We start from the raw sequence: 23,823 nt of genomic DNA on the forward strand, positions 1-23,823 counted from the left end.
TGGTGGCTCAGATGGCAAAGAATCTGCCTGCAATGCAGGAGACTTGGGTTCGATCCCTGGGTCAGGAAGATCCCCTGGAGAAAGGAATGGCAACCCACTTCAGTATTCTTGTCTGGAAAATTCCATGGGCACAGGAGCCTGGCGGGCTACAGTCCATGGGGTCACATAGTCAGACACGACTAATACTTTCACTTTTCACTTTCAGGCAATTACTAAGATTCATCAAACCACACATATAATATGGATGAGTTTCACATAAATAATGCCTCAAAGGACAGAACAAACCCTAAACCTGCTTGGTTAAGTGTCTTTCAACCTGTTTTCCTGATGCCTTATGCCTGGTGGTCTCAGGGCCTGCCAAAATAGGCCTCCTTTATCAGAAATAAGGTCATTTAAGGCTTTTTTTTTCCTTCTTGGCTCAGAGCTGTGGATCCAACTGACACTGACCGATTTCCATTGGGCACCATCGTGCGTCCCAGGCGGAGGCTGACGGAAACAAGCTTGTGTTCCTGTCACTAATGATATAAGCCGTCATCATCGGCTCTGCCAGGCTGCGTTCATTGTCATTACACCCATTGAAGAAGAGAACAGAGTTATAATGAGCCGGGTGTTATCCGCTCACCAATAATTTATAATGGGCAAACCAGGACAGGAATAGAGCTTTTTCTGGCTAAGGAGGTTGCATGTCGCTCTTCAAATCTAGGCTGAAAATTTATTTATAATGCATAGACAGTCACTCAGAAAGTTAAAGGCTCCTTTGTTCCCTCTCATGTGTTTGAACACCGTGTTTTACCCTGGACTAGCACAAAGGCCCCTCGGCATCTTACTCTTGCACCTGCAGTCAGTCTGTCACTGGGAGAGAGCGTTCCTGGGGATAGGGACTCAGCTAGAAATGAGGCCTCTGTAGAAACGCCTAGAGGATTTCAGGCCCTCCCAAAACTCTAAGGAGAGACAGGAAGGAGGAAAAGGTCAGGAACATGAAGAGACCCTTAGGTAAGGGTAGCAACCATGTGCTTTAGGTGAACTTTGAAGAATTGCCTTAGGTGCTATCAGGAAACATCCCAAACTGAGATGAAATTAGCAAAATGAACAGGTGCATTGAAATCAAGACAGGTCAAGGGACTTCCCTGGTGGTCCAGTGGTTAAGAGCCAGTGCAGGGGGCCGGGGACATGGGTTTGATCCCTGGTCTGGGAAGATCTCACATGCCGGGGAGCAACTAAGCTCGTGAGCCACAGCTACTGAGCCCATAGGCCACAGCTACTGAAGCCCGAGTGCCTAGAGCCTGTACTCTGAAACAAGAGAAGCCATGGCAGTAAGAAGCCTGTGCATGCACCTGGAGAGTAGCCCCAACTCGCCACAACTAGAGAAAGCCCACACGCAGCAGCAAAGACCCAGAACAGCCAAAAACTTTAAGAATAAAAAGGACAGGTCGTGTCTAATTGGGTAGCAAGAAGCAGAATGTTCGCGACCATTACAGTGTCCAGGGAAAGGGTATTTGGGGTGTGTGCCTAGGTTTCCAAGCGCTCTTGGGGGAGCCCGAATCTATGTGGATGCTGACACCTATTGGTACCTACCCCAAGGCAGGTGATCCCTCTAAGGGGAACCCACTGGGTTGTCACAAGCCACCAGCACCCTCCAAATCACTGCGGATGGTGACTGTAGCCACAGAATTAAAAGATGCCAGCTCCTTAAAAGAAAAGCTATGACAAACCTAAAGAGCATATTAAAAAACAGAGACATCCCTTTGCTTGACAAAGGTCGGTATAGTCAAAGCTATGATTTTTCCAGTAGTCATGTATGGATGTGACAGTTGGACCATAAAGAAGTCTGAGAGCCAAAGAACTGATGCTTTTGAACTGTGGTGTAGGAGAAGACTCTTGACAGTCCCTTGGGCTGCAAGGAGATCAAACCAGTCAATCCTAAAGGAAATCAACCCTGTATATTCATTGGAAGAACTGATGCTGAAGCTCCAATATTTTGGCCACCTGATGCCAAGAGCCAACTCATTGGAAAAGACCCCGATGCTGGGAAAGAGTGAGGGCAAGAGAAGCGGGCAGCAGAGGATGAGGTGGTTGGATGACATCACTGACTCAACAGATAAGAGTTTGAGCAAACTCCAGGAGATAGTGAAGAACAGGGAAGCCTGGTGTGCTGCAGTCCATGGGGTCTCAAAGAGTCGGACACGACTGAGCAGCTGAACAGCAACAACCACCAGCATCCTGTCTGGGCCGCACATGGGCCAGTGACCTCCTGGTGGGTGACTAGCTGCCCCAGGCACCTTGATCGTGGGCCCCAGGGTGCCTGGACCAGAAAGTAGACTGAATTGGATGGGCCCTGCAGCTGTGGTCCCTGTTCTCTCACTAAACTGACCTTCTGGAACAAACCCATCTGGGCTGAATGTGGGAGGCGTGAGTCCGCCTTCCCAGCCCTGGATCAACTTTAAGAAAGCTGGCCGTGGAGGAGGGGCTTGACCTGCAGAGCTGAGAGCTGGCCCCGGGCTGTGATATGCCAAGGATCAAGGCCTCTGGGACAGCCCTGCTTCCCAGGCTGGTACAGGTGGTTGGGGGGGCGGGGGGTCTTTGTTTAACAGAGCAGCCCCTGCAGCCACGGTTTCCTCTCCAAGTTCCCGGGACCCTCTGGTCCTCAGAGCCTCAGTGGGAAGATCCCTCAAACTGAGGGGCTCCACATTGATTACTTCTGTAGTTGTGTGGTGTGGTATGTCATTTTTTTTAAAAAATATACTCTATTTTTAGGACAGTTTTAAGTTCCCAGCAGGATTGGGTGGAAGAACACAGGCCCTCTTTTCCATATGCCCTCTGCCTGTGTATATGCACCGCCTCCCCTACTATCAACAACCCCCAACAAGGGCGGTCCATTTGCTGCAATTGATGATGCCGCATTGACGGGTCGCTATCCCCCCAAAGACTATAGTCTACTTTCCGGCTCACTCTTGGGACTGTACATTCTATGGGTTTGGGCAAATGCATGCACCGTTGTGATATCATACAGAGCAGTTTCCCATCCCTAAAGATTCTCTGGACTCTGTGTTTTCATCCCTCCCCCCTCAGCCCCTGGCCTACTGATCTTTTCACTATTGCCATAGTTTGCCTTTTGCAGAATGTCATAGAGCTGGACCCTTGAGTATGGTGACTTTTTAGATTGGCTCTTTCACTTTGTAACATGCATTGAAGTTTCCACCATGTCATTTTTTAAATTAGTTAATTTAGTTATCATTTTTGGCTGTGTTGGGTCTTTGTTGCTGTGCACAGGCTTTCTCTCGTTGCAGCGAGCGGGAGCTATTCTTCCCAGGCTTCTGCTTGCAGCGGTTTCTCTTGCTGCAGAGCACACTCTAGAGCACATGGGCTTCGGTAGTTGTGGCTGCTGGGCTCTAGAGCCCAGGCTCAACAGTTGTGGCTCATGGGCTTAGTTGCTCCTGAGTACTTGGGATCTTCCTGGATCAGGGACTGAATCCATGTCCCCTGTGTTGACAAGCAGTCTCTCATCTACTGCACCACCAGGGAAGTCCCACTGTATCATTTTAAAAAGGGTTCAGATACATAGAGTGGCTTGGCAGTCACGTGCAATCCCTGTGACGTTGGCTCTGGATGTTGGCTTGTGTGGCTTGTGGATGGTTTTGTAGGGGTGTGCCTGGACTCCCCAGCAGGATGATGAGCTCTGGGGCAGGGGACAGGGCTCGTGCCCTGGTGGTACCGGCTCTCTACTGGATGCTTGGGATGCCTGCCTATCTTTTGTGACTTGGTACCAGAAGCTAGGTGCTCTGGGTTAGAAGGAACCTGGTTTGGGCTTGAGGATGGGCTGTTAAAGCAAACCCTTCAGGGCTATTTATATTGATGAAGAGTATGTCATTCGTTTCTGGAGTCAGAGCATCTGAGCTCTGACTGTGGAGCCCATCTGTAAGATTTTGCATCTGAGCTTCCTAGGTGGCTCAGTGGGAAAGAATCCACCTGCAAATGCAGAAGACCGTTCGATCCTGAGTCAGGAAGATCCCCTGGAGGAAGACATGGTGACCCACTCCAGTATTCTTGCCAGGAGAATCCCATGGGCAGAGGAGCTTGGCAGGCTGCAGCCCATGGGGTCACAGAGAATCGGACACGACTGAGCAACTGATTGACTGACAAGACTCACTAATGCTGCCTCTCTTTGTGTCCAGGAGTCTAGCATAACATTTTCTCTGTCCCCATCACCCAGCTTGGAAATGTGACAAATGTTCCTTTCCCTGAAAAATTTCTATTGTTGTTTGTTTGTTTTTGTTTTTTTAATTAGAACCCTTATTTGAATATTTGTTTTCACTTACGTGGCAGGACCAGCTCTTAGCTGTGGTCTTTGATCTTGCTTGCAGCATTCAAACTCTTAGTTACACATGTGGGATCTAGTTCCCTGACCAGGGATGGATCCTGGGCCCCTGCATCAAGAGCACAGTCTTAGCCACTGGACCACCAGGGAAGTCCCTCCTTGAAAAGTTTTGATCAGATAATCTCAGCAGAATACCCTCTGACCTAAAGTACCTCCAGCCCATAAGAAAACCTTCTGAAAATGGAATGTTCTAGTAACCTGTGCCTTTGCTGCAATGTGGGAGACCTGAGTTCCATCCTTGGCTCAGGAAGATCCCCTGGAGTAGAAGATGGCAACTCACTCCAGCTTTCTTGCCTGGAAAGTCTCATGGACAGAGGAGCTTGGGGGACTACAGTTTGTGAGGTCACAAAGAGTCAGACACGAGTGAGAGACTAACACTTTCCCTTTCTGTGTTGACAGAGCTTCCCGAAACAAGTCTGAGAAGAAGCGTCGGGACCAGTTCAATGTCCTCATCAAAGAGCTCAGCTCCATGCTGCCTGGCAACACGCGGAAGATGGACAAGACCACCGTGCTGGAGAAGGTCATTGGGTTCCTGCAGAAACACAATGGTAACCATTACCCTCTTTCCGTTTTTCTTTCTCTTCCTGCCATTTCCACTCGACGACTTTATCAAGTTGGCTTCCCTGGTGATTCAGACGGTAAAGGATCTGCCTGCAGTGCAAGAGGCTGGGGTTCAATCCCTGGGTTGGGAAGATACGATGGAGAAGGGAATGGCTACCCACTCCGGTATTCTAGCCTGGAGAATTCCATGGATAGAGGAGCCTGGTGGGCTACAGTCCGTGGGGTCGTAAAGAGTCAGACAGGACTGAGCGACTAATACTTTCACTTTTCTCTCACTTTTATCAAGTTTGTCTTCCTGCTTGGTTCTCCCCAGCAAACCCGACCTCCTTGGTCATGGGTTTCCTCTTTCCAACACCCTTCACCCTCCAGAAAAACCCCATCTCCAGCGGGTTTGGGGTAGGACATGCCCCAAAATGCTTTCTCAGCCAGAGGGGCAGACTCAGGTAGCACCCAGCCCAAGCAGGGCAGCACCAACTATGGGAGCATCTTGATTAAAAATGTCTAGAGCAGTCCTTTTCATTCAGCCCTGCAGGCACCATGCCCAGGTATTAATTTCCCATTGACTTAAACTGTACTGATGTCTGCATTCATTTCCACCACCACCCCTAAAGTCTTTGGCCTTCTCAGCAATACCATGGGAAAAAGTAATCAAAAACAATTAACTGACTTAATGTCAAATCTGTTCTTTCAATGAGATGTAACTCACATAGCATAAACTTCACTACTTTAAAGTTTATAGCTCTGTGGTTTTTAGTACGATCTTTTCATGAGGTTGTGCAAGCATCAACACTATCTAAATGTATTGTCCCCCAAAGAAACCCTGTGGGGATTCCCAGGTGGTGCTGGTGGTAAAGAATCTGCCTGCCAATGCAGGAGATGCAAGAGATGCGGGTTTGATCCCTAGATCGGGAAGATCCCCTGGAGAAGGAAATGCCAACCCACTCCAGTATTCTTGCCTGGAAAATCTCACGGACAGAGGAGCCTGGCGGGCTACAGTCCATGAGGTCGCGAGGGTCGGAGACAACTTAGTGACTAAACCCACCCCATACACAGGGAATCATACAATATGTGGTCTTTTGTTTCCAGCTTTTTTCACTTAGCATCCGCATGTTAGCAACTGCCTGTGTTTCATTTCATTTTATGGCCAAATAATATTCCATTGTATGGATATACCATTTCATTTATCTGTTTATCTTTTGACAGATATTTGGGCATTTTCATTTTGGGGCTGTTAAATAATGCTGCTGTGTACATTCCTATACTTATTTTTGAGTGGATATAATCTTCAGTTCTCTTGGGCATGTATCTAGGAGTGGAACTGCTGGGTCAAATGGTAACTCGGTGTTTAAGTTTTAGGGAAACTGCCAAACGGTTTTCCATAGCAATTGCACCGTTTTACATTCCCAACAGCAGTGTGTGAAGGTTCCGGTTTCTCCACATCCTCACCAGTACTTGTTGACAGGTGTGTGTGTGTGTGTGTGTGTGTGTGTGTGTGTGTGTGTGTATGTGCTTATTGTAGCCTTCCTAGTTGGTGAGAAGTGATATCTCATTGTGGTTTTGGTTTGCATTTCCCTAGTACCAAATGATGTTGAGCTTTTCATGGACTTGATAGCAATTTGTATCATCTTCTTTTGAGGATGTCAGTTCAAATCCTTTGCCCATTTTTAATCAGGTTATTTATGTTTTTGCTGCTGAGTTGTAAGAGCTCTTCATACATTCTGGATACTAGACCCTTATCAGATATGTAATTTGCAAATATATTCCTCATTCTGTGAGTTGTCTTTTCACTTCTTTTTTAAAATGTTTATTTATTGCTGTTTTTTTCGCACTGGGTCTTTGTTGCTGTGCGTGGACTTTCTCCCATAGTGAAGAGTGGGGGCCACTGTAGTTGTGGTGTGTGGCTTCTCGTTGTGGGGGCTTCTCTTGGTGTGGAGCATAGGGCTCCAGGGTGCGCAGCCTCAGTCGTTGCTGCACGTGAGCTCAGTAGCTGGCGACCTGCAGGCTCCAGAGCACAGGCTCAATAGTTGTGGCCCCTGAGCTTAGTGGCTCCATGGCGTTTGGGATCTTCTTGGACCAGGGATCAAACCTATGTCCCCTGCATCGGCAGGCAGGTTCTTAAGCATTGACCCACCAGGGGAGCCAGACTTTTATAATTTTAAGCTATAATTTAAGCATTTAGATATAAGCCATAAATTAAACATTTAGATAGTTGGCCCATTTTGAGTTACTCTTTTGTATATAGGAAAAGGGAGAGAGTCAGAACTTATCCTTTGACCTAAGATTATCTAGTTATCCCAGCAGTCCACTTTAAAAAAATAAAAAACTTTTTGATGCTTTATAAAGGTATAACACACATACAGAAAATACAGAGTCATAACTGAATTGTTGAATTAGTCATCACAGAGTGAATGCAGCCAGGAAACCAACAGCCAGGTCACGAAATAAAAGCTTCCCCAGTAGATGCCCCTCCTATTTAACTCTGCTTTCCCCAAAGATAATCTCTGCTTTCTTTCTATCTTCCTTCCTTCCTCTCTTCCTTGTTCTTTCTTTCTTTGCTGGTTTGATGCTGCATGTGGGCCTTCTCTACTCGCGGTGAGTGGGGACTACTCTTCGTCGCAGCGTGCAGGCTTCTCATTGTGGTGGCTCCTCTTGGTGCAGAGCGCAGGCTCTAGGCACACCCGCTTCAGGAGGTGCGGTGCTCGGGCTCAGTACTGTGGTGCACAGGGTAGTTGTCCCGCAGCATGTAGGATATTAGTTCCTGGAGCAGGGATTGAACCTGTGTCCACTGCATTGGCAGGCAGATCCTTAACTGCTGGACCACCAGGGAAGTCCCCTCTGACTGACTTCTAATACCAGAGATGGGTTTTTTTCCTGTTGGAGCCTTATTCAGATGAAATCGTATATTATTAACATCATGTTTGTGTGATGAAGCCGTGTGCTTCCAGCTCGATGGCTAGTTCCTCTTCCTTGGTACCTAGTATCCCATTCTATGAATGTACAACTTGAATCCATCCTTGAACTTACATCTTTCTCAAACTATCCTCTCTCCATTTTACTCCCCTTCGACCCTTTTACCTCTTGGTCTTCCCAGGTGGTGCTAGTGGTAAAGAGCCCAGCTGCCAATGCAGGAGATTTAAGAGACGTGAGTTTGATCTCTGGGTCGAGAAGATCCCCTGGAGGAGGTCAGCACAACCCACTCCAGTATTCTTGCCTGGAGAACCCCATGGACAGAGGAGCCTGGCGGGCTACAGTCCATGGACTTGCAAAGAGTTGGACATGATTAGAACAACTTAGCACACACGCAAACCCTTTTAACTCCTAGCATTGCCCACCGTGTGCTGCCGCTTGCCTGTGGATGGTACCAAAAAATTTAAGAACGGTTGGGAGGATTTAGGAACTATTAACAAGCAAGAAGGGCAGAATTCTTTTTTTTTTTCTTAATCATGACACCAAGCAACCAAGCATATTGAAGTCAGAAATGTCAGATTATTGAGGAGATAATTACAGTTCCTCTGTGCTTGCCATGAGGCTTCTCCTTCACTGAACATTTTCCCAGACAAGATGATTTCATGGGAGAGGGCACAGCTGGGATGCTAGAAAGTTTCATTATACTTGTTATTCTTTTATTATTTCTGTCATAATTGTATATACCTATTACAAATGTGACAGTAATGATCGAGCCTCCTTTTTTGCCCCCCCCACAAAGCTGCCCAGGGGAGAGTAAAGAACATGTTAATTGCTTTTGTTAAAAATTGGGGGAGAACAATCAAGCCGGGATTGGAATAAAGTATTGCAGCAGCATTTGATTGCCCCTAATAGTTTAAGCAGAATGGTTATATGTCCTAAATGATGATTTAGCTAAATGAAAGAGCAGGTTGGTTTGATTACCAAGATATTTTGTGCAAATTACTCAAACCGAGTCAGTGTCACTGAGAAATAGGACAACCGGGATCAAGTTCATCCGTGTGACATTTATGCTGGGCTCTGCCCACTGTGGACTTACAAAATTGTTGGATCTGGAAGCTGGAGAGGAGGGGTCAGCAGAAATTCAGCCTGCCACCACCTGGAGCTCCTGTGTCCACCTCACCTTTTTCATAAGACTGAGCCCTACCCCACACAACCCACTGAAATGCAACCAGAATCAACCCTAGATCTCCCTCATCCTTATCCCATACACAAAAGAAAACAGAAAATCCATGACAGATTTTATGAAGAGATATAGTGGCTGGACCAAAATTTGGATTAAAACAAAAAACAAGCAATAACTTTACTTATAATCCAAATGGTTGTGAACTCTGCAGGCATCTTCTAAGGAGCATGATCTGCATTCATTTGGGGCTCACCCTGAGCCAGGCAGGAGTTGCTTAAGGCCTCCAGAGAGTAACTCGTGAAAGTGTCAGTCACTCAGTCATGTCCAACTCTTTGCAACCCTATGGACTGTAGTCCGCCAGGCTCCTCTGTCCATAGAGTTCTCCAGACGCGTACTGGAGTAGGTAGCCATCCCCTTCTCCAAGGCATCTTCCTGACCCAGGAATCGAGCCTGGTCTCCTGCATTGCAGGCAGATTCTTTACCCATCTGAGCCACCAGGGAAGCCCCAAAGAGTAATTCACCAGGGTATAACTGATAGGAGCCTCATAGTGGCCCTTTGAGTTTGTTCCATTTCACAGACGAGGCAACTGAAGCATAAAGATGTTAGGTCATTAACGCTAGACAGCCAAGAAGGCACAGAATCTAAACCAGGCTGGTCTGCCTCCAGAGCCCAAGTTTTTAACATTAAACCATACTGCTTCTCTACGACAGATGATGTATGGGACTCTTTTAGGTACAGACATCATAGCCACATTATAGCAATTCATTCATGTGGCCATTTATGTTTTTAATTTGCTTATTCATTCATTTATGTTTTGGTTGCGCTGGGTCTTTGTTGCCCTGCGTGGTCCTTCTCCAGTGGCAGTGAGTGGGGGCTATGCTCTGTTGTGGTGTGTGCGGCCTTCTCACGCCAGTGGCTTCTCTCATTGCCGGGCACAGGCTCCAGGGCACTTGAGCTTCACGGGCTTAGTTGCTCCGTGGCATGTAGGATTTTCCCAGACCAGAGGGGATTGAATCTGTGTCCCCTTCTTAATCACTAGACCCCCAGGGAAGCCCCAGTGTGGCCATTAAGACTATTAGTTCTCACCCCTGGTGGCCCCTTAGAATCACCCAAGAAGCTTTTAAAAATACTTATAACTGGGTCACACCTCACAGACTAACACATCAGAATGTCTAGGGATGGAACCCAGATTGTGAGCTGGGTCCAGTTTGTACCCACTTGCAAAAGATGATTGTTAAATTTTTAAGAGTTTTGCAAGCCAGCTGACATCATATTGGCAGCTTGAAACCAGTGAGGGTCTAAGTATTTATACCCTAGAAATAGACAAACATGACTGATGTGGGGATGGAGCGCCTTCTACCAGATCACCCCTGGGTCAGGCCTAAACATCCATGTTTTTAAAGATGCCCAGGTGAAGTCAGCATGCAGTCAAGGTTAAGACCCGTGGATTTATACATGTTTTTAATTTATTTTTGACTGTGCTGCGTCTTCGTTGCTGCACAAGGGCCTCCTCTAGTTGGGAGCGGGGGCTACTCTTCACTGCAGTGTGGGCGTCTCATTGCAGTGGCTTCTCTTGTTGCCGGGCACAGGCTCTAGGAACGTGGGCTCAGTAGTTGATGTGGTGGTGGTGGTGGTTTCGTCGCTAAGTTGTGACCGACTCTTGCGACCCCATGGACAGTAGCCCGCCAGGCTCCTCTGTCCATGGGATTCTCCAGGCAAGAATACTGGAATGGGTTGCCATTTCCTTCTCCAGTAGTTTATATGCACAGGCTTAATTGCTCCATGGCATGCGAGATCTTCCTAGATCAGGGATTGAACCCGTTTCTCCTGTATTGGCAGGCAGACTTGTAGCCACTGGGCCACCAGGGAGGCCCAGAACTGTGGATTTTGGTGTACTTTCTGCCTTCATCCTGAAGGGAGACCATGTGATACTTTAGCTATGCTGCTGCTGCTGCTAAGTCGCTTCAGTTGTGTCTGACTCTGTGCAACCCCATAGACGGCAACCCACCAGGCTCCCCCGTCCCTGGGATTCCCCAGGCAAGAACACTGCAGTGGGTTGCCATTTCCTTCTCCAATGCATGAAAGTGAAAAGTGAAAGTGAAGTCACTCAGTTGTGTCCGACTCTTAGCGACCCCATGGACTTTAGCCCACCAGGCTCCTCCATCCATGGGATTTACCAGGCAAGAGTACTGGAGTGGGGTGCCATTGCCTTCTCCGTTAGCTATGCAGGTAGTCATTAAAATAACTTAGCTCTTTCATCAGTAATCTGCCAAGCATCCCTGTTTTCTCAGTTTAGGAGATAAACCTTGATCCTGGAATGCATACTTCTGGAAGTAATTCCAAATCAAAATGAGAATCTGACCATGTGTCTCCATAGGGAAACGTGCCATCAGTCTCTGTTACAGGAGCATGCTCAGTCACTCAGTCGTGTCCAACTCTTTGTGACCTCATGGACTGTAGCCCACCAGACTCCTCTGTCCATGGGATTTCCCAGGCAAGGAAACTGGAGTGGGTTTCCAGAGCTATTACAGAAGAGAAGCCTCTAAATTATGTCAATAATAGGGCGTAGTGAGTAGCCTTATTCATGGCCATCTAACTGTCACTTCCACAGAACCAGGCTGACTTGCGTGCTTTCCTCTTCCTATGTGAGTCTCAGCTGGTTCAATGTCATCTTCTCCCAACATCAAATCCCAGTCCTCACCCTTGCCCTTCCAGATGTCTGCCTTAGAAGGTAGGGATGGGGTAGGAAGGACAGCAGAGCAAGGAAACATGTCCCTCTTGGGAAGGGTGATAGTCACCCCACCAGCCTACTTTCTGCTCCATTTTCTAGATTCTTCCTTGACCATATATAGCCCAACGTTGTCCTGCTGGTTCCTAGGGCGCACGAGCTATTGGGAGGCAGGTGTTCTAGGGCATATGTACAGCTTACACTATGGTAGGCTTTGGGGCTTCCACTGTTAATTGCAACGCTTCCCTAAAAAATTGCTCCCATATGGCTGTATTTCCCTTGCTATTTAGAAGCCACTTGGACCATATTGCTCTGTTCATCCTGCCCAGTCACCTATAGCTGGTAATATTTGTCCCATCAAATGCCAGTGGAGATTCAATTCAGTTCAGTCAGTTCAGTCACTCAGTTGTATCCGACTCTTTGCAACCCAATGCACTGCAGCACACCAGGCTTCCCTGTCCATCACCAACTCTCAGAGCTTACTCAAACTCATGTCCATCACATCAGTGATGCCATCCAACCTTCTTATCCTCTGTCGTCCCCATTCTCCTTTTTATTTTTTAAATTTATTTCCTCTTCTCCATTTGCCTTCAATCTTTCCCACCATCGGGGTCTTTTCAAATGAATCAGGTCTTCGCATCAAGTGGCCAAAGTATTGGAGTTTCAGCTTCAGCATCCGTCCTTCCATTGAATATTCAGGACTGATTTCCTTTAGGATCGACTGGTTGGATCTCCTTGCAGTCCAAGGGACTCTCAAGAGTCTTCTCCAGCACCACAGTTCAAAAGCATCAATTCTTCGGCCCTCAGCTTTCTTTATGTTCCAACTCTCACTTCCATACATAACCACTGAAAAAACCATAGCTTTGACTGGACAGACCTTTGTTGGCAAAGTAATATCTCTACTTTTTAATATGCTGTCTAGGTTGATCATAGCTTTTCTTCCAAGCAGCAAGAATCTTTTAATTTCATGGCTGCAGTCACCATCTGCAGTGATTTTGGAGCCCCCAAAAATAAAGTCTGCCACTGTTTCCCCATCTATTCGCCATGAAGTGATGGGACCAGATGACATGATCTTAGTTTTCTGAATATTGAGTTTTAAGCCAACTTTTTCACTCTCCTCTTTCACTTTCATCAAGAGGCTCTTTAGTTCTTCTTCACTTTCTTCCATAAGGGTGGTGTCATCTGCATATCTGAGGTTATTGATATTTCTCCTGGCAATCCTGATTCCAGCTTGTGCTTCATCCAGCCTGGCATTTCTCATGATGTACTCTGTATATAAGTTAAATAAGCAGGGTGGCATTATACAGCCTTGATGTCCTCCTTTCCCTATTTGGAACCAGTCTGTTGTTCCATGTCCAGTTCTAACTCTTGCTTCTTGACCTGCACACAGATTTCTCAGAAGGTAGGTCAGGTGGTCTGGTATTCCCACCTCTTTAAGGATTTTCTGCAATTTATTGTGTTCCACACAGTCAAAGGCTTTGGCATAGTCAATAAAGCAGAAATACATGTTTTTCTGGAACTCTCTTGCTTTTTTGATGATTCATCAGATGTTGGCAATTTCATCTGTGGCTCCTCCGCCTTTTCTAAATCCAGCTTGAACATCTGGAAGTTCACGGTTCACATATTGCTGAAGCCTGGCTTGGATAATTTTGAGCATTACTTTACTAGCGTGTGCGATGAGTGCAATTGTGGGGTAGTTTAAGCATTCTTTGGCATTGCCTTTCTTTGGGATTGGAATGAAAACTGACCTTTTCCAGTCCTGTGGCCACTGCTGAGTTTTCCAAATTTGCTGGCATATTGAGTGCAGCACTTTCACAGCATCATCTTCTAGGATCTTAAATAGCTCAACTGGAATTCCATCCCCTCCACTAGCTTTGTTCATGGTGATGCTTCCTAGGGCCCACTTGACTTCACATTCCAGGATGTCTGGCTCTAAGTGAATGATGACACCATCATGATTATCTGGGTCATGAAGATCTTTTTTGTATAGTTCTTCTGTGTATTCTTGCCACCTCTTCTTAATATCTTCTGCTTCTGTTAGATCCATACCATTTTTTTCCTTTATTGTGCTCATCTTTGCATGAAATGGTCTCTTGGTATCTCTAATTTTCTTGAAGAGATCTCTAGTCTTTCCCATTCTATTGTGAAAGTGGTCTCCCCATCCTATTCCTCAGCCATCTCTGAGAAAAATCAGAGATTTGATTATGACACTGAATTCTTTGGACTTCCCTGGCAGTCCAGTGGTTAAGACTGCTTTCTAATGCAGGAGGTGCAGGTTTAATCCCTGGTCAGGGAGCTAGAATCCCTGGAAACTACTGAAGTGTTCATCGGCAGATGAATGAAGACTACGTGGTACATATACACAACAGGCGATTACTCAGCCATAAGAAAGAATGAACTAATGCCATTTGCAGCAATATGGGGGCTTCCCAGGTGGTGCTAGTGGTAAAGAACCCGCCTGCCAATGCAGGAGATGTAGGAGATGTGGGTTCGAGCCCTGGGTTGGGAAGATCCCGTGGAGGAGGGCATGCAACCCACTCTAGTATTCTTGCCTGGAGGATCCCATAGACAGAGGAGCCTGGTGGGCTACAGTCCATAAGGCTGCAAAGAGTTGGACAGTATTGAAGCGAGTTAGCACACAGCGATATGGATGGACTTGGAGGGCATTATACTAAGTGAAATAATTCAGATGGAGAAAGACAAATACTGTATGATATCACTTATATAGAGAGTCTAAAAAAATACAACAAACTGGTGAATATGACAAGAAAGAAGCTGGCTCACAGATAAAGAGAACAAACTGGTGGTTACCAGTGACGGGGGCAGACAATCAAGGGGTGGAGGTATGAGAGGGATGAACTGTGGGGCATAGGATAGGCTCAAGGATGTGCTGTACAATGTGCAGAATATAGCCAAGATTTTAAAATAACTGTAAGTGGAAAGTCACCTTTAAAAACTATATAAAAGTTGTGGACTTCCCTGGTAGTCCAGTGGTGAAGACGTTAGCTTCCAATGCAGTGGGAGTGGGGTCCATCCCTGGTCGGGAAGCTAAGATCCTACACGCCTTGTAGTCAAAAAAACAAAACATAAACAGAAGTAATATCGTAACAAATTCAGTAAAGACTTTAAAAATGGTCCACATAAAAAAAAATTTTTTTTAATTATATAAAAATTAAAAAACAAAGCAAGAGCATTGCAGGTAGTCAGTGAACCAAAAAAAAAAAAAAAAAAAAAAAAGGTGAAATGCCCTGAAATTTTGCAGTTCTTCTAGGAAAGAAACTTGATTGGTGTTTTCCCAAACTTGACAAAAATGCTAAGAATTTACACAAAATTACCAAGTTGTGAAGCAGAAAGAAATTCTTCTAAATCATGAATAGGAAAAAAACCAATTTCTATCAACTATTATAAAGAAAAAAAGCACACACAAAAGGACAGGAAAATGAGAGTGTTTACAGAGTCTTGTGTCGACCAGTGACTATTAGATTTACAAATACGAATAACATCTTGTGAAAAAGGTAGTTACTTGAAACGGGCAAAGTACAGATTAACCCCAGAAGGTTTTAGGAAAAGTAAATTCTGGCCTTCAAAGCAGCAGGTATTTGTATGACGAATTATACTTCAGTAACTGGAAATGCTGAAACATACATTGCAGTCTGCACAAACGCAGTAGGTTAGGAACTTCGTGCCTTAAGATGTTTCTGAAATTTTTAAAATCCCAGCTCTCTGAAGTATTTTGTTTCGCCTTGACCATGAAGAAGCAGCTTAAGGACATGCCCCTCCACCCCTGTCCTTGTTCCTGTTGCCTTGATAACTGGAGTAGGTTGCCCGTTCCTTCTCTAGGGGATCTTCTCCATTCATGGATGGAACCCCCGTCTCCCGCACGGCAGGTGGATTCTTTACAGACTAAGCCACCAGGAAAGCTCAGGTGGCAACTACCTGACTCCGGCTGCTGCTGATGGGCTTTGTCACGTAGAAATTCAAGGGCAAGGTACCATGTGCTAATCGCAGGCACTACCCCCAGTGCAGAGGGTGGGGTGCTCTCTCCCCAGAGACCTCATTAAAGGTCAAAAGGATGTATGTCAGAGAGTGTTTTGCCTATGTTCTCCTCTAGGAGTTTTATAGTTTCTGGTCTTACGTTTAGATCTTTAATCCATTTTGAGTTTATTTTTGTGTATGGTGTTAGAAAGTGTTCTAGTTTCATTCTTTACAAGTGGTTGACCAGATTTCCCAGCACCACTTGTTAAAGAGATTGTCTTTTCTCCATTGTATATTCTTGCCTCCTTTGTCAAAGATAAGGTGTCCATATGTGCATGGATTTATCTCTGGGCTTTCTATTTTGTTCCATTGATCTATATTTCTGTTTTTGTGCCAGTACCATACTGTCTTGATAACTGTGGCTTTGTAGTAGAGCCTGAAGTCAGGTAGGTTGATTCCTCCAGTTCCGTTCTTCTTTTTCAAACACTCTCTGACATACATCACAGCAGGATCCTCTATGACCCACCTCCCAGAATATTGGAAATAAAAGCAAAAATAAACAAATGGGACCTAATTAACCTTAAAAGCTTCTGCACATCAAAGGAAACTATTAGCAAGGTGAAAAGACAGCCTTCAGAATGGGAGAAGATAATAGCAAATGAAGCAACTGACAAACAACTAATCTCGAGAATATACAAGCAACTCCTACAGCTCAACTCCAGAAAAATAAATGACCCAATCAAAAAATGGGCCAAAGAACTAAATAGACATTTCTCCAAAGAAGACATACAGATGGCTAACAAACACATGAAAAGATGCTCAACATCACTCATTATCAGAGAAATGCAAATCAAAACCACTATGAGGTACCATTTCACGCCAGTCAGAATGGCTGCGATCCAAAAGTCTACAAGTAATAAATGCTGGAGAGGGTGTGGAGAAAAGGGAACCCTCTTACACTGTTGGTGGGAATGCAAACTAGTACAGCCACTATGGAGAACAGTGTGGAGATTCCTTAAAAAACTGGAAATAGAACTGCCTTATGATCCAGCAATCCCACTGCTGGGCATACACACTGAAGAAACCAGAAGGGAAAGAGACACGTGTACCCCAGTGTTCATCGCAGCACTGTTTATAATAGCCAGGACATGGAAGCAACCTAGATGTCCATCAGCAGATGAATGGATAAGAAAGCAGTGGTACATATACACAATGGAGTATTATTCAGCCATTAAAAAGAATAATTTGAATCAGTTCTAATGAGGTGGATGAAACTGGAGCCTATTATACAGAGTGAAGTAAGCCAGAAAGAAAAACACCAATACAGTATACTAACGCATATATATGGAATTTAGAAAAATGGTAACAATAACCCTGTGTACGAGACAGCAAAAGAGACACTGATGTATAGAACAGTCTTATGGACTCTGTGAGAGAGGGAGAGGGTGGGAAGATTTGGGAGAATGGCATTGAAACACGTAAAATATCATGTATGAAACGAGTTGCCAGTCCAGGTTCGATGCACGATACTGGATGCTTGGGGCTGGTACACTGGGACGACCCAGAGGGATGGAATGGGGAGGGAGGAGGGAGGAGGGTTCAGGATGGGGAACACATGTATACCTGTGGCGGATTCATTTTGATATTTGGCAAAACTAATACAGTTATGTAAAGTTTAAAAATAAAATAAAATTTAAAAAAGAAAAAAAAAAAAGGTCAAAAGGAGAAAACATCAAGGGTCTATTATCTCCACTGTACCCCATCCTTGGAGATCAGAGTGGCATATATCCTTATATCAGCTTCCTTTATTAAACTACACATTTATACGAAATTGCATAGAAATAACACATGTCATTTCTTAATTCCAGTTTCTAGGTGTCTTTCCATCTAAAAGCTTGTTTGTGCTTTTTTTTTTAGAAGTCTCAGCGCAAACAGAAATCTGTGACATTCAGCCGGACTGGAAGCCTTCATTCCTCAGTAATGAAGAATTCACCCAGCTGATGTTGGAGGTGAGATGCACGTTTCAATTAGCTTGATGGGTTGTGGATTAAAATGTAGCTGCTTGTTCCAGATAAGACCCTGTGCCCGAAGTAAACAACTGTTCTTGACCCTGAAAGGAAGGCTGGGAACAGACAGACTCTTGAAAAAAATCTGCCTGCTGTGGTGTGTGTTTTGGCTACTGAGTTGGGCAGGAAAAGCCAGAATCCCCAAACTCAGTGTGAATGTGTCCTGTTGCCATGGTGGCTGCAGGGCAGACCCACTCCAGCCTCCCAACCAGAGGACACCTAACAGGGGAGCCGGGCAGGGAAGGAGCGGCAGTAGGGAGAGCGAGGGTATTTATGTAGAATATATATATGCATATGCCTGTGTGCTATTGTGTCCGACCCTTTGTGACCCCATGGACTGTAGCCCACCAGGCTTCTCTGTCCATTGACTTCTCCAGGCAAGAATACTGGAGTGGGTAGCCATTCTCTTTTCCAGGAGGTCTTCCCGACCCAGGGATCGAACCCTGGTCTCCCTCATTGCAGGCAGATTCTTTGCCCTCAGAGCCACCAGGGAACAATGCAACAATTATATATTCTTGGTAGGACACATTTTGAAAGCAAAAGTCTTCTTTTAAAATTATGTTTTTAACTTGAAGTCCTGTTTCATCAATATGGTGTATGGTATCAACCATACATGGCCAACCCCACCCCCAACGCCCCCAGAGTGTGCTCTCTCTGTACGGAGAAATGCACTTTTATTTCTCTGAAAAGTTATTGCTTGTGCCCATCTGCTGGGCTGGATTGGAGGAAGTCTGGCTGATCTGAGTGCCTGGCCTGCCTCATGTGTCTCTAGGGGTGAGACTTCTCAGGACAGATGAGGATGTGCTGTGTGCTAAGTCATTTCAGTCATGTCCAACTCTTTGCGACCCCATGAACTGTAGCCCATCAGGCTCCTCTGTCCATGAGGATTCTCCAGGCAAGAATACTGGAGTGGGTTGCCCTGCCCTCCTCTAGGGAATCTTCTGACCCAGGGATCAAACCCGCGTATCTTGTGTTTCCTGCATTGGCAGGCGAGTTCCTTATCATTGAGCCACTGGGGAAGCCCAGACGAGGATCAGTTCAGTTCAGTTCAGTTCAGTCGCTCAGTCATGTCCGACTCTCTGCGACCCCATGAATCGCAGCACGCCAGGCCTCCCTGTCCATCACCAACTCCCGGAGTTCACTCAGACTCACGTCCATTGAGTCGGTGATGCCATCCAGCCATCTCATCCTCTGTCGTCCCCTTCTCCTCCTGCCCTCAATCCCTCCCAGCATCAGAGTCTTTTCCAATGAGTCAACTCTTCGCATGAAGTGGCCAAAGTACTGGAGTTTCAGCTTTAGCATCATTCCTTCCAATGAACACCCAGGACTGATCTCCTTTAGGATGGACTGGTTGGATCTTCTTGCAGGCCAGGGGACTCTCAAGAGTCTTCTCCAACACCACAGTTCAAAAGCATCAATTCTTCGGCGCTCAGCCTTCTTCACAGTCCAACTCTCACATCCATACATGACCACTTGACTAGATGGACCTTTGTTGGCAAAGTAATGTCTCTGCTTTTCAATATGCTATCCTTATCCAGACAAGGATAAGTCACTGTAAAAACATCCAGCTGGTTCTGACTTCTAAACTAGGGATAAGACCTGGAGTGTTCAGATACCATGGTGGACATAGAGAAAGCCCCAGAGGTGGTGTGTCTGAGCCCTTGAAGTAGAAGAAGAAAGCTGGGGTTGATGGACTCAGTCAAAAGAAGTTAGATGCTGCTGTGTCACTGGTTCCCGGCAGGGTATTAGAAGGTGACTCTTTGAGCTCCAGCTTTCTAGATCTCATCTTCTGTGCCTATATAAGACTGATATAAACTTTAATTTACATAGATTAACTGCAGAAAACAGAAAGTTACTCGAGTAAGAAAATGCCAGAATGAAGCTGTCCAAATATTATGAAATATAAACGCATTAATGAACATTTGCATGAGATGAAAGATACTTAAATCTGCATGTGAACTATATTTAAAGAAAATACAGAACTTTCTCCAGAAGCAATGCATTTTAAGTATGTTAAATTTAGAGCAGCTTGTGATATACAAGGTTGAATTAATGTATCATTATGCTATTTCACAGAAATCGTTTTATCTCCTAATTCTTAGGGAAAAGTAATTAAAACATATAACCCTATAGCACATAACACTCTTGGAAGCCTGTGGCACATTCTACCCTCCCCGCCCCTAAGGGAATTTCAAGGTATCAAAGGTGTTTGAGGAAACAAGATTTTTATAAGGTTAAAAATGTAGTTTCTTATAGTAGTCTCATGGGGGCCTGTATTTCAGTGGAGTCAGTTGTAACTTCTTCTTTTGCATTTCTGATTTTATTGCCTTGGTCCCTCTCCCTTTTTTACTTGATGAATCTGGCTAAAGGTTTATAGGTTTTGTTTATCTGTGCAAAGAACAGGCTTTTAGTTTCATTGATCTTTTCTGTTGTTTCCTTAGTCTCTATCTTGTTTATTTCTGCTCTGGTCTTTATGATTGCTTTCCTTCTGTCAGCTTTGGGGGTATTTGTTCTGTCTCTAGTTGCTTTAGGTGTGAGGTGGTTGTTCAGCCGCTCAGTCGTGTCTGACTCTTTGTGACCCCATGAACTGCAGCACCCTATGCTTCCCTGTCCTTCACCGTCTCCTGGAGTTTGCTTAAACTCCTGTCCATTGAGATGTAAGGTTAGGTTGTTTATTTGAGATTTTTATTGTTTCTGGAGGTAAGCTCATATCTCTATGAATTGCCCTCTTCAAACTGCTTTTGCTGAGTCCCATAGGTTTTTAGATTGTTGTGTTTTCATTTTCATTTGTCTTTAGGTATTTTTTATTTCCTTTTTGATTTATTCAATGATTCACTGGCTGTTTAGTAGCAAATTTTTTAGTTTCCCTGTAATTGTGTTTTTTGCAGGATTTTGTGTGTGTGTGTGTGTGTGTATAGTTGATTTCTGATCTCATGGTGTTGTGGTCAGAAAAGATGCTTGACAGGATTTCAGTTTTCTTAAGTTTGCCGAGGTTCACTTTGTAGCCCAGCATGTGGTCAGTCCTGGAGAATGTTCCAAGTGACCTTGGAACAAAATTGTACTCTGCTGCTTTTGGATGGAGTACTCTGTAAACACCAATTCTGTCCACCTAGTCTAATGTGTCATTTAAGGCTCATACTTCCTTATTGATTTTCCATGTGGATGATCTGTCTGTTGATGTCAGTGAAGTGTTAAGGTCCCCCACTATTATTGTGTTACTGTCCATTTCTCCTTTTCTGTTTGCTAACATTTGCCTTATATATTGAGGTGCTCCTGTATTGCGTGCATATATGTTTACCATTGTGGTATCTTCTTGGACTGATCCCTTGGTTATTATGTAATGTCCTTCCTTTTCTCTTATAACAGTCTTTATTTTAGAGATGACAGTTGGGGCTGAAGTGAGATTTAGAAGGCTGAAATTTCTAGAAAAAGAAGAGTTTAGATTTGTATGGATATGCATTATGCACTTTCCTCCGCTCCTAGTGTAGACTCTTTGAAGCCAGTCTAAAGGAAATCATGCTACATAAGTGAATTGGACCCCAAATTAAGCCTGTAAAACAAGCAGGCATTCTGGGTAAATTGCATCTTTGAGGCATCTGGGAGACCCTCCAACTAGAACTTTAGATTTGTCTCTGACTGTCTTAGGCTCCTCTTCCACCCTTTTGCTCCTCAGGAGTCACAGACCAGGTGATGGGTGACAGGAGCCTCCTGTGCCTTCCTTGCGATGGTCCCCATGGGATGATGCTCTCATTTTCCAGGATGCAGCTTCTCCATAGGATGCATCCCATCCCAGCTGCACATTCCCCTCCCTTGTTCAGAGCCACTGCAGGGAGCATGAGGAATCCAGATGCCGTGTCTTCATGATAGGAGTTTCCTTTTTTAAATGAAGATGAAACCCAGGACAGAGCCCGTCGGACCCCAGGGAATGGCACTGCCGATGTGATCTGAGTGTGAATCCCCGCATCCTTCTTCTTCTCCCAGAAAGGCCCCAAACCAGACTCCAGGAGAACTCATACCGTTGTGGGATTTGAAAGAATGAAAGCGACTTGGTTGCAGCCAGCCAAGCGGGTCTACTGAAAGCTGCCCAAGATGGTGGCCACAAGCATTAGAACAAGTAAATTCAAAGGAAAGGACACTCTCGTTGACAGGCAGTTACGTAATATGTGATATTTCTGAATTTTGTTCAGAAAAGCTACAGCCATCTTTTCTCTTAGCCCAGAGGTTGTCCCAGAGAAGACAAGAAGCATTCTGTCAGAACCAAGGATTGGCAGAGAGGGGTCGTCTCATTTCCATCTGGTGTGTGGCAGGTGTGAAACTCGGGCCATTATGGAATCTCGGGTGTCCACTGAAGCTCCTGCCAGAGTCCCCATTTCAACAAGAGGGGCAGGCCGATATTTAATCACGTCCTGTTGAATCACTTTCAAAGGCTGCCAGTGGGACTTCTGAAACCATCACAAGCCTTCTTAACGCAGTGACTCAGCGTAATCCTCATGCGTTTGATGGAAAATGCCAATGGGCTGATGAGCGTTATCTTCCATCCATAAATACCTCCTGCTTTTTAACACCCACTTGCTTTATAAATTCAAGAGGGCATGGGCTCACTGTGCAAGAAGAGAATTTAGACTGCTCCTGCTTTTCCTAGTATTTCAATCTGCTGTTTCCAAAACCGTCCCGCTGACGTCATCCACAATGCCTCCACCTCTTAGAAAAATTCACCTCCAGGAGCGCTGCTAATATGATTTCTTTTAATTTAGAAAAAAATACTTAAATGGAAAAGAAATAAAGGCCACCAGAACATTGAGGCTTCCCAGGTGGCTCAGCAGGTAAATAATCCTCCCGCTGATGCTGGAGTCACAGGTGATGCAGCTTCAATTCTGAGTCAGGAAGATCCTCTGGAGGAGGGCATGGCAACCCACTCCAGTATTCTTGCCTGGAGAATCCCATGGACAGAGGAGCCTGGCAGGCTACAGTCCATGGGGTCGCAAAAGAGTCAGACATGACTGAGCTACTGAACACAAAAGCAGGATGTACTTTGGTGTTCACCATGACTGGTAAATCTGGCCCAAGATTTCTCCATCTCAGCGCAATTAGCGTTTTGGACCTGATCATTCCTTGTGGTAGGGACATGCTGTGTATTGTAGATGGGATATTTCAAAGCATCCTTGGCTTCTACCCACTAGAGGCCTACAGTGCCCACCCCAGAAGTGACAGCCAGAAAGGTCTCTAGACATTGCCAGATGTCCCCAGTGGGGCGGAGTTGCCCCCAGTTGAAAACCACAGATATAATCGAAGAGAATGGGGTCCACTTAAGAAATGTGCCTTAATAGATGTTTCAGTCTTAAATCCTGCACTGTGTGCCATGTGCTAAGTCACTTCAGTCGTGTTTGACTCTGTGCAACCCTATGGACTGTAGGCCACCGGGCTCCTCTGTCCATGGTATTCTCCAGGAAAGAATACTGGAGTGGGTTGTCATTTCTTCCTCCGGGGGATTCTTCCCAACCCTGCAGAACCTAAGTGTTAAACAGTCAGTGACCCTAGTAGTCATTTTCCCAGTGAAAAGAACTCTCTCCCACGTGGTGTGTGCTGATGGTGCGACCTTTCTCTGCACACTTCTGGACTACTTCTGGTTCCTGCTGCCAGGCACTTAGCTGCACCCTCCTACCCTGAAAGAATCCATGCCCTCTTGGCTGCACAGAAGATCAGTAACACCCTGGGAAGATCGAGCTGAGGGTATACAAAATGTTTCCAGAACTTTCTAAACACATACTTCAGCTTAGGGATTTTTTTCCCCCAAAGTAGAAGAATCCACACATTTGTGCTTGATGCTATTTCAACAGTACAGTCAGCGAGGCAGCAGTGATAGTTGACAGCGACCGCCTGCATGAGCGTCTTACGTCCTCGAATATTTGTTTGTGGGGAGAAAGCTTTTGTTTTTCATCTCTTCCCTTTCCGTGGCAGGCCAGTATGGTGAGTTGCCCGGATGACCCCGTTCTCTGCTGGACAGAGTCTGAATTTTAGAAATCACCT

At 45.4% G+C, this 23,823-nt stretch overlaps 1 protein-coding gene across 6 annotated transcripts in view; it reads left to right on the forward strand.

Moving 5' to 3' along the window:
* Nucleotides 1-23,823, forward strand: part of NPAS2 (neuronal PAS domain protein 2) — a 207,781-nt gene that overhangs the window by 108,845 nt on the left and 75,113 nt on the right. For 4 of the 6 annotated variants that reach the window (XM_025260716.3, XM_044925671.2, XM_044925672.2 and 1 more), the window contains exons 3-4: nt 4,775-4,923; nt 17,648-17,739. In XM_025260716.3, coding sequence (XP_025116501.2) covers nt 4,775-4,923; nt 17,648-17,739 — 241 coding nt within the window. Of the gene's footprint in view, nt 1-4,774; nt 4,924-15,590; nt 15,744-17,647; nt 17,740-23,823 lie in introns of those variants that run through there. The other 2 variants (XM_044925673.2, XM_044925674.2) reach the window with 1 other exon arrangement.

Source organism: Bubalus bubalis, chromosome 12 (genome assembly GCF_019923935.1).
Source record: "Bubalus bubalis isolate 160015118507 breed Murrah chromosome 12, NDDB_SH_1, whole genome shotgun sequence".
NCBI lineage: Eukaryota > Metazoa > Chordata > Mammalia > Artiodactyla > Bovidae > Bubalus > Bubalus bubalis.